At 41.7% G+C, this 10,135-nt stretch overlaps 1 protein-coding gene across 5 annotated transcripts; it reads left to right on the forward strand.

Annotated features, from left to right (window-relative positions):
* The first annotated feature begins 1,011 nt into the window (after positions 1 to 1,011).
* On the forward strand, positions 1,012 to 9,906 carry raver1 (ribonucleoprotein, PTB-binding 1). Of its 5 annotated transcripts, XM_007560391.2 has the most exons (15): positions 1,012 to 1,465; positions 2,364 to 2,430; positions 4,820 to 5,289; positions 6,212 to 6,403; positions 6,943 to 7,063; positions 7,131 to 7,231; positions 7,349 to 7,384; positions 7,755 to 7,833; positions 8,296 to 8,498; positions 8,593 to 8,671; positions 8,783 to 8,928; positions 9,073 to 9,153; positions 9,282 to 9,407; positions 9,562 to 9,627; positions 9,728 to 9,906. In XM_007560391.2, the coding sequence occupies exons 1-15, from the start codon at positions 1,136 to 1,138 to the stop codon at positions 9,872 to 9,874; spliced, it is 2,244 nt and encodes a 747-aa protein (XP_007560453.1). In that variant the 5' UTR covers positions 1,012 to 1,135; the 3' UTR covers positions 9,875 to 9,906. The 5 variants fall into 5 exon arrangements, with proteins under 5 accessions (XP_007560453.1, XP_007560454.1, XP_016531018.1 ...); XM_007560392.2 differs by lacking the exon at positions 7,349 to 7,384 and having other exon boundaries at positions 1,014 to 1,465; XM_016675532.1 differs by lacking the exon at positions 7,349 to 7,384 and having other exon boundaries at positions 1,077 to 1,465; positions 7,752 to 7,833.
* Positions 9,907 to 10,135: the final 229 nt, after the last annotated feature.

Consider the following 10,135-nt stretch of genomic DNA (forward strand, 5'->3'; position numbering starts at 1 on the left):
AAAAATAAACTGGTATATATTCAAATTTAATCAACAAACAAATACACAAAGAAACAAGATAAAGTACGTAGTAAAAACTGGAGAGATTATTATTTTAATATCCATTTAAAATGACATAATTTTAAAAGGAATTAGTTATTAGTCTTTCTTTAGTTATTTGAAAAGTCATGTCTCCTGGTAAGATTTTTACAATGATCATGAAAAGGAGCAATTTACTAGACATACAGGGACAAGAAAAGAGACATAAATGCTTGGAAAAGCAGGATAAGCTATCAGAAACATTCATCATAATTTGTGAATAAGACCAAAGCCCCCTGAACATCTGAAAAAAAGAGAAAAGTTTTGCCTAGGAAGAATAGAAGTATGGGTATCCATGACTTACACTTATCCAGTCCAACCAGTTAAACCTGGGTTTGAAGACTGATCACCTCCATGCCACGTTACACTACAACAATTTATTCAAAAGGAGCCTCTATGAAGTTTAGAGGACATACTTTATACTTTATAGTAGACATACTATGCATAGTATGTAACTAACTTCTTTGACATTTTTTGCTACAATTATTTGGGATGCTTCAAAAATTAGCTATATTCAAAACATTCTACTTTTCTGAAAATGTTGATTTTTGGGTTTCATGAGCCATAATAAGGCATTAAAATAAACAGAAATAACACTTGACTTATATCTCCATGTAATTACTATTTATAGCATTTAAGTATCACATCTGTATCTTAACTGACTGGGATCAATAAAACCTTTTTGAATAGAAATAATTAAACTTTCCAACAATATTCTCATGTATTAAGTTTCACCCTTCGGTTTCTAAACTAACCCTATCTGTGGATACATTGACAGATGTGTAATTATAAACACTATGTCAGATTTGTTCTCTCTTTTTTTTTTTAAGCAACGGGGTTTTTTTTAATTGCTACGAAACTACAGTACCTTATATAACAGGTGGTATGCTAGTTGGAAGCGTCGCCCCGCCCCCACGGCACGTTGCGTCGTAGTCATGGAGAATGCGTTCCCCGCTCGTCCAATGAGAAGCGTCGCTGGGTCCATGTGTGTATTGTTTAAACTGCTCAAAATCTGACCGAGTTTCAAGCCCGATTAAACCTCCACCAAACTCCGGCTATGGCGGCTGCCGTGTCTCTCAGTACCACCTCAGGCACGGATGAAGGCGCAGACAGCGGGGCCACATTTGTCTCTCGACCATTTAGCGCAAATCACGACCTCGCTACGGATAAAGAAAACTTTATGGCCGGTGACCGTCAACGTTACCCCGAATTAGCTTCGGTGGAAGAAGACGCCACATCGGGCCCAGAATGTCAACGAAGGGTCGATGAGGATTTGATACCACTGAGCCCTGAAGATATTGAGAGCCGCTTGGAGAGAACACGTCGGGAGTTTTACAACCGTAGGAAAATAATAATAAAAAATTTACCACCGGATGTTACTAATCAGGTAAATGTGAAACTTTGCATGCTTTAATGAGCAGTTTGACTAAACGTTAACCTAGCTCCAATATGCCTATCATGCTACGAATGTTAGCTTGCTAACCTTTTAACCCTGCCTTTTAACTTTTGCTGACGTGATGTGTAGGCTTAGTCTGCGACTGTCTACTTATGACCAAAAAGTATCAAATTTATTCTGAAAGTGTAATTGGGTCATATACACAGTGACATGTCTGAAAAGACTGCAATTTACTTCAAAATGCCCGGTGATAAGATCGCTGTTTGGGCAAAAGTGGTCATCTGTGGCCTGTTTCACCAACTTAGCAACTTTTCATATTTGGGGTTTCCCAGGTCAAATTAACAAGACAAGGTAAAACGGGTGTTTTACTTGTTTCACGTAGCAGTCTTAGTCTGTCATTGATGTTTTGTCGTATTTTTAAATCTATTTTTAGTTTGGAACGTGCCTGACTCGTGGGGAGCTGTAGGCCTGCGGGCAGTACCATTGTCCACAGGCAGTGGGGGGGGAGGGGGGGAGCACAGGGAGTTCGAGATGTGAGGGTCCTGTAACAAAAGGTGGAAGGCGTAGAGACAAAACGAGTCAGAAAATGCTAGAGAGCGTCAGTATTTGTTTGTGAATGGGCAAAAGCAATGCAGAATTTCTGCCTCAACAATGAGGCAGTTGCCCCTTCACTCCCCTTTCTCTCCACAGGTGCACTAGTTTAACTGTGGACGTGAAAGAGTTAATTGTCAGGCTCAAAATCTCAATTTCAGCACTTCAACCCATGTATCACAGCCTGCGTGCTTCTCACAGGAAAAAAACCCCACTGAGGTTTCATTTTTTGTAAAGCTTTGTTATTGAAGACACTTTTTTCTAATGTTTTTTATGTTCTGTAAATGTTTATTCACAGGAGGTCCATGATCTGTTGGGAAACTATGATCTGAAGTACTGCTTTGTTGACAAATACAAGGGCACAGGTTGGTTTAACTTATTATTTTGGTGAATAAACTCCTCAAACTAATATCCAAAAGCTAGTATAATCCATTCATATTTAACTGTTTGCTGTAGTGCAGCTGATCATAGTTTGTTGGCGATATTTTGAAGTGTTTCGTGATAAATTTACTTTGAAGCACCTTATAGAAAACTTACAAATGTTGATGGGTTAGAATAATTTAATTTGGCCAAAACTGTGCCTCCTATTAATCTTTAGCTACGTTTCCTTTATGTTTTAATGTTTTGGGAGCATCTTTTTTTTTTCCCTCTTACATGTATTGTTTCTCATATTTAATTTTTCACATGCAGACTTGGACTGAGCATTCGTAAGACTGTGATGTCCCTCTTGGATTAATAAAGCATTCAGATTCTGAAATTATAAGCGTCAAAGTTATGGATGCAAATTTAGCTAAAAATGCATGTCCTCATTCGTTTAATAAGATAATTTACCTGGGCTGGATACACAAACCTAAGACCATTATGTTTCTGAATGAACTATTAGAAAGATGCCTACACACAACTGTTGATTATATAGTATTGTTCAGCCTACATTTAGTTTAAAAATATTGTTGCTGTTCTGGACGGCTTCTTAAATTTGAGAAACCCATCAGTTCTCTTGTCAAAAGTAGCCTGCGGTTCAAAGCTGCGACTTTCAACCAAAGTAAAACCTTATTTCTCCCATTCATTCAAAAGTTAAATTGATTAAGGTTTATTCTTATTCATCTATGAGTGAAGTCATGGCCAATATATTTTGGTTTTAAAATGTGCAGACAAAATAAAGAGACCCTGTTCAACGTCAACTCAAGTAACTGAGTTTTGCAAACTGTCAATTAGTTGTGGGTGTCTTCTCTACCTCCTTAGTGCCTCCAGAACATGACTCTGCCACTACCATGCTTCAGTGGTGATGAAGTGCCATGTTTGCCAAACTGTGTTTTTAACCAAAAAGCTTGACGTTTGTTTCAACCTTCTTCTGATTGACCCAGAATCTCCCACATGCCTCACCCAAATGCATGTATTTTTTATTTATTTATTTTTTTTTACATTAGTGGTAATCTGGACATCCCAGGTGTTTGTTTATTTTTTTATTTTTATTCTATCTTCACATGATGCACACAAACTGCTCTTGGGAAATGTGTCTTGCCAACAGTAACATTTCTTCAGGCTTCTGTTGACTTGAGCCAGACACTTTTTTTTTTTTTTTTAAATACTTTTCTGTATTTTGATAATAGACTTAAATTTGTAAAACAGTCACGCCTTATTCATTATTTTTAATATAAATTCCTGGTTATAGATCAAGATTATATTTACCAATATTTTATTGATAAAGGTAATAAAATATTACCTTTATCAATAATGCTACTTTTATTTTGTTGGTCAAAAGGTGAAATTCTTTGGGAACCACAGATCCAGTTTGTTTTTGTGTCGAATCAAATTACTAAATGTCTCTTTATTTCCAAAAGCTTTATGTAGGAGTAGAACTTTTCATATCTTATCCTTAGAAACATTTAAGGTACTACTAACTGCCTTCCTCTACACACTGTGGTGTTTAATTTGTTTGAAAAGTCTAGTTTTTATATGTACCGCAGCCTTTAGGTTTATATTCTGCTCTGTATAAAAAAAAGTTTGATTACAGTATTAAAGATGAACATCAAAACTAGTAAGGCACAGAGGGAAATGGCTTCAGAATCAAACGACTTGAACATAAAAACCTTGGTTAAAATGCCCAGTGTGTTCCAGTAAGTCATCATTATGGCAGCCATAAACTCCCTTTGTCACGATTTTCCCTCTTTGTCATAAATTCAAATAAAGCTGCATTATCAGTGTCTGTGTGAGCTGCATCCCTAACCAGGAAGAGGAACTTTGATGAAAAGATGCTTGCTTTTTACTTGTTTTTTTGCAGTCGCAAAGCCATGTCTCCAGAAGGTTGACAGTAATAATATTGGGGGGGAAATGAATGGCAGTGGTGAAGATGGTGACTGCACTGTAGCTGCCAAGCTGTTGCAAGGCCGTTAAAATTTTATTTTCACAATATCAGAAGTCTGCCACTTTGGATAAAGTGAAGGTCAACAAAACTACAACTTTTCACGTCCTGATGTGGCTGTCGTTGACACTGAGTCGGCTGTCAGTCTCGCTGAGAGCAGTGAGGTTGCTCTGGCAGAAGAGACGGTGTCGTCTGACATTTTGCCAACAGCGTCGTCTTTTATCTGACAAGCTTAAGAGAAAACGGTGTCAACAGCGGGGTTCGCAGCTTGAATCTGTGTTTGAATAGCTTCGTCTTTGTTTTTATTTCTGATTTTTACGCGTTTTATTTGGTTTACACATCAGTCCCAATTTTTTTTTTCTTTTTCTTTTCTCCCCACCCATCTCTCCCAGCATTTGTGACTCTCCTCAACGGTGAACAGGCCCAGTGCGCCATCAAGGAGTTCCACCAGATAATACTGCGGGAAAGGGAGATCTCCGTGCAGCTGCAGCCGACCGACGCCCTGCTGTGCATCGCCAACCTGCCCCGGGCCTTCACCCAGCAGCAGTTCGAGGAGCTGGTGCGACCTTTCGGCAACCTGGAGCGCTGCTTCCTGGTGTACAGCGCCTCTACTGGTCACTCCAAAGGCTACGGCTTCGTGGAGTACATGAAGAAGGACTCGGCGGCCAGAGCGAAGTCGGAGCTGCTCGGGAAGCAGCTGGGCTCCCGCATGCTCTACGTCCACTGGACCGAAGTGGGCTCGCTCACATACCCGCAGCTGCACTCAAAGTGTCTGTGTGTGGACCAGCTGCCCCCGAGCCTCCTGACCGCCCAGGACCTCCGAAACGCTTTGGCCGACACCCATTCTCCGGTTTTCTGCCAGGTCAGGTTCAGGACGCACAAACACTCTGCTACTCGTCAAGATAATAAATTCATTAACTTATTCCTCCTTTTCTCTCAACAACAATAATGAACAGATTTGGGGGAAAAAATGCTTTTGAAGTTTCATTGTTCTGTTATATTTGCTTTCAAGGTCAGGTGATATGTTTTGGAAGCTTAGTGAAAAGGGCTATGCTTGTGACAAGTTGACCCTGAGGGTGTTGGAATAATTTTAATTTGTTGTAATGCTTTCCTTTATGCGTGGTCTTTTAGCATCTTTCACTGTTGCCCTTGTTTTTATGTGGTTCCTGGGTTTCTATAGCGATAGGGCAGAGTTTGCTGGTAAAGACCAACAGGATCAGCTGGTGTCCTTCAGTATGATTCTCTCTCTCTTTTTTTAATTAATCACAAAAAGGTGGAAACATTTAGTAGAAACATAAATTCAAAGCTAAACATTAGTGTATGTGGAAAAGTACGATTTATATGCACAGGTTGGTAGGGTAAACAAAAATTGTACTCAAATAAGGAAAAAAAAAATACATCATTAGACGTACCAAAATGTAGTTATGTGGAAATTTGGGCATTTTAAAGATTAAATTGAAAATGTACCTAAATAACATGACTACAAAATGAGGGAAAAGAAACTGTTTTTTATTATTTTTGTTAAATATAGAACTTATGAAATTTTAACCAAATGCAAGTGAAAGTATAAAGTACAGCATAGAAAAAATACTCAAGTAAATGTAATAAATCAGTCACATCTGTTTATATGCGACTGATTTTCAAGATATAATGAAGAACTGGCTCAAACGAGTCTGTTGTGAGTTTGACCCGTCATTCAGTTCAATAAATGGCACAAAATGATTAGTCCATATGCTGGCAGTAGATCTCCGGGTTGGTTTTACCTTTGGACTTTCTCTCCATAGTTGGCTCAGGGGCAAGATGGGAGTTTCCGGCGTTTCGCCGTGCTGGAGTTCGCCACTGCGGAGATGGCTGAGGTGGCGCAGCGATTCGGAGATGGCCGGCTGCTGGGCGGGACGCACATCAGGGTGTCCTTCTGTGCCCCCGGCCCTCCTGGAAGAAGCATGCTGGCTGCACTGATCGCTGCCCAGACAACGGTACTATGGGAAAATTTGTGTACACTGGCCACATGGTCAGTCGTAGGAACCACTGATATGCACTTAGGATTTTATCGCAATATCTTGCGGTACTACTGTGATAACAAAGACTATTCAAAAAATTTTTAAAAGAGTTTATTTTTAGATAATAGTTTTGCAGGATGGTGACTGCATGGCACAGCATTCATAGCATCAAAAATATTCTTGAAAAATCATTCTCATCTGAAATGGGCTGCAGGATGCTGCTTTCTTAAAACACAAACGTTTGATTTGTTTCACCAAGCTGAGCACAGTAACTGCATTTAATGTAATATTTTCAAATTTACTGATGTTTGTGGAGAAAATATCAAAATAAAGTGTCTGACCATATTGTCAGTTTTGTTTTACTTAACATCAATAACTGAAATTTATCACGACAAACAATAAATCAAAATTCTTATAAGAGATTTTTCGCAGTGCAGTTTTTTTTTTTTTATTTTATTTTTTTCCTCTGGTTTGTTTGTTTCCTGATCGTTTTTCTTCTTCTTCCTACCTGCAAGGCTGTGAACAGGGGTAAAGGTCTCCTCCCTGACCCCACAACCATGCAGATCCTCACCAGCCTTAATAACCCTGCTGCTCTCAAGATGCTGCTCAACGTTTTGTCACAGGGACACAAACAGGGTAAGCTGTCCTCCGCCTCAGCTCTTTATCGGTTAATTTTCAGTTTATTGATGGTGTTTACTTGCAGGTCTCCTCGGAGCGGCCCCTGCCATCCCACTGCTGCCCAACCCCGCCCTGTCGGCGGCCCTGCTGCAGCTGCTCCTCCAGAACCAAGCTAAAGCCCAGCAGGTACCCTTACCTTTTGGCCTCCGCCCTGATGCCATCTCTCCTCTTGCTCCTTCATCTTCTGTTTGATTCATCTTCACCCCTCCTCCTCCTCTCTGTTCTGCTCCTCTGTGCCATTAGCAAGCCTTTCTGGGAAATCATCTTCTCTGGGCTCAGGTGCTGCACAGTAAAGAGAAGAAAAAAAAAAAATATATAAATTCCTGTTGTGGTTTGTGTGAGTGATGATGGTGTGTGAGGTGGAGGCTGGAGCTTGATGGGTTCCAGCCGTTTTTTAGGTAAAAAGGGACAGATTTGTCGTGGTCGGTAAGCTCTCTCGGGAAGAGTGAGGGTTTTCTGAGTGATGCTGTGGGTGTGCTTCTCTATTATGCGCCTGGACTGTCAAACGCTGATATTTGAGGGAGAAGTTGGTGAGTGAACGTAAAACCTGGTTTTAGTGTGTTGCTGTGCGTCTGCAGTTTTTCCTCTGAGTGCTGCAGCCATGTTGGGTGACCCTGTGGTAACACTGGTCTGTCCTTTTGGCCAGCAGGCAGGACTCATCGGGGACAATCCTCTGGCTGCTCTGCCCGTCCAGCAGGGAGTCCATCTGCTTGGAGAGCTCCCTCAAGGTTTGGCATCTTTCACTTCCAGCCGGAGCTCCTTGAGCGACTAATGACATGTTTTTGCTTTTCATCTGATTATAAACATCTGTATCCTCTTATTCATGCATCACACTTCTAGCGTTTGCCAATGCTGAAATATTCTGATTAATCAGTTCTAATCATACTTCAGGAATCGGCATTCAATAGCGGAACAATACTGAGTAGCTTCAATGTATTCGTACCCTTTAAGTCTTTTTCTTGAATGTAATTTACTGTGATCTTGTGATAGGACAACAAAGAAGGGGGATAGCTGTGATGCAGAAGGATTTTGTTTTTTTGTATTTGGGACCTTCTTTAAGCTGATGTGCTTGTTTTCTAAAGGAGGAAATGTCTTCCACCAGATGCTGTTGTTTTACAACAATAAGAACTTCTTGCTAGCATGTATCCCAGTAGCTCTTCATTGGGGTTGGTCTGTTTTGATTGCTGCAGGCGGTGTGGTCCCAGGTCTGGCTCTGCAGACGGAGGCTGTGCCCTCTCTGAAGCCAGGGTCTCTTGGCAGAGGCCTAATGAGGGAGCAGGATTCCCCCACATCAGTGTGCGGCTTCCCTCAGACTCCCTCTCCCTCCCTGCCAGGCATTTCCTTACCCCTGATGGGTGGCATGATGGGGGCAGATGGCCGCACAGCACAAGGAGTATGTTTCAAAGTAGATTTTTATATTTTTTTTTTTGTTCAATTCTCGTCTAATTGTGCGAGAATTGAACAAAAGCCCTTCTCCTCACCGCTAGGTATCGATGCTAGGGGATCTTCCTAAAGAGATGAACTTTCCTCAGAGCGCCTTTCTCAATGCCAGTGTTTATCCTTCAGGTGAGATGCCATATTTTATTTCATTTTATTTTTTTTTTTCATTTAAATATGTTCATGTGCAAGGCAAGCAGTCAGCCAGACGCGTTGGGCTCATGTTTCCCTTCGCTGCAGCAGCGAGCAGCAGGCCTCACCCCTACAGGAAGCGGCCAACACCAAGCAACGTGTCTAACCAGCACACGCATCACAACATGCAGCCCAACTACAACCTGCGTTACCAGGACTCCTACAGCCCCGAGTATCCTCCTCCTCTACAGCAGGTGATCACCTCTTCCTGCCCTTCGTTTGAGTTTGACATGAATAGATGTCGCTTGGCCACTAGTGGTTCTTTCTGCACATTGCTGCTCAATTACGGGTCAATATGATGTAATTTGGTCTGATGCCCATCTGCTGCTTCTCCTCAGGATGCTCTGGCCTACTCGTACGAACAGCAGGAGAACCTCTGCGTTGGAGCCTTGGCAGGATTTGGTCAGCAGGTAGTGTGTGTGTGTGTTCAGCTTTTTCAACCTAATCTAAGGCATTTTTTTTTTTCATTCATTAAAAGTGAATTCAGCATATTCATCAGTTTTTTATTTTATTTATTTATTTATTTTTTTTGTTGGAATTTCTTCAGTTTTCCCGTCAACCTGACTACAGTGAGCGGTTTCCCCACTACGCTGATCCAAGCAGCCCACCCCTCTCCTCGTACTTCAGCTCAGGACCAGAAGCCAGCAGCCCGCCTGCCACCCACCTCAACAAGGTAACCGGCAAAACCCGATCAGTTTCTGTTTGAAGTATCGATCACCTGTCAGTGCCTGGATGTGAAGAATGAGGCTAATAACAGGATGCCAGTGTTTAATGATTAACATTGCAGTGTGAGGGTAAGTGAGAAATGCGTTTTTTTTTGTCTGCAGGCTGTGGGAATGCCTCCAGGAACCCACAGCGCCCCCTACCCTCCAGACGTAGGGAACGTTATGAAGGTAATTGGCAGATGGCCTCAAACCGTTTTTTCTTTACAGGTGTTGGTTTTATAACCAACACCTGTAACTGTTCTTTACCATTTTCCTCTGTTATTTCTAGACCCCGATGAATAGCCAGAAGCGCGTTTTTTCCCGGCTCATCCCGTCTCCGGAGCCGAGCCCAGAGGGAGGCTACGTGGGCCAGCATTCCCAAGGCCTCGGCGGCCATTACGCAGACTCCTACCTGAAGCGAAAGCGTATATTCTGAGTATTGTACGTTGAGCCATGTATGCGTTTGGAGCAAGGCGGCATCTCCTTGTAAAGGATGCAAACTCCCTCACCCCGGGTCGTCCTCGGCTCTGTTTGCTCCTCAGTGACCCCCGGAGGGCGCTGGCGAGCACAGCTTGTTGTCTGGACAGTGGGAACTCTATATGGTGTGTGGGTTTTTTTTCTGTTCTTCTCTGCTCCATGTAAGTGTGTTTTTATTTACCGTTTTGTAAATTAACTTTTAAATTCTTTTATTTTGTGT

This window comes from Poecilia formosa, unplaced genomic scaffold (genome assembly GCF_000485575.1).
Source record: "Poecilia formosa unplaced genomic scaffold, Poecilia_formosa-5.1.2 Scaffold115, whole genome shotgun sequence".
NCBI classification, from domain to species: domain Eukaryota; kingdom Metazoa; phylum Chordata; class Actinopteri; order Cyprinodontiformes; family Poeciliidae; genus Poecilia; species Poecilia formosa.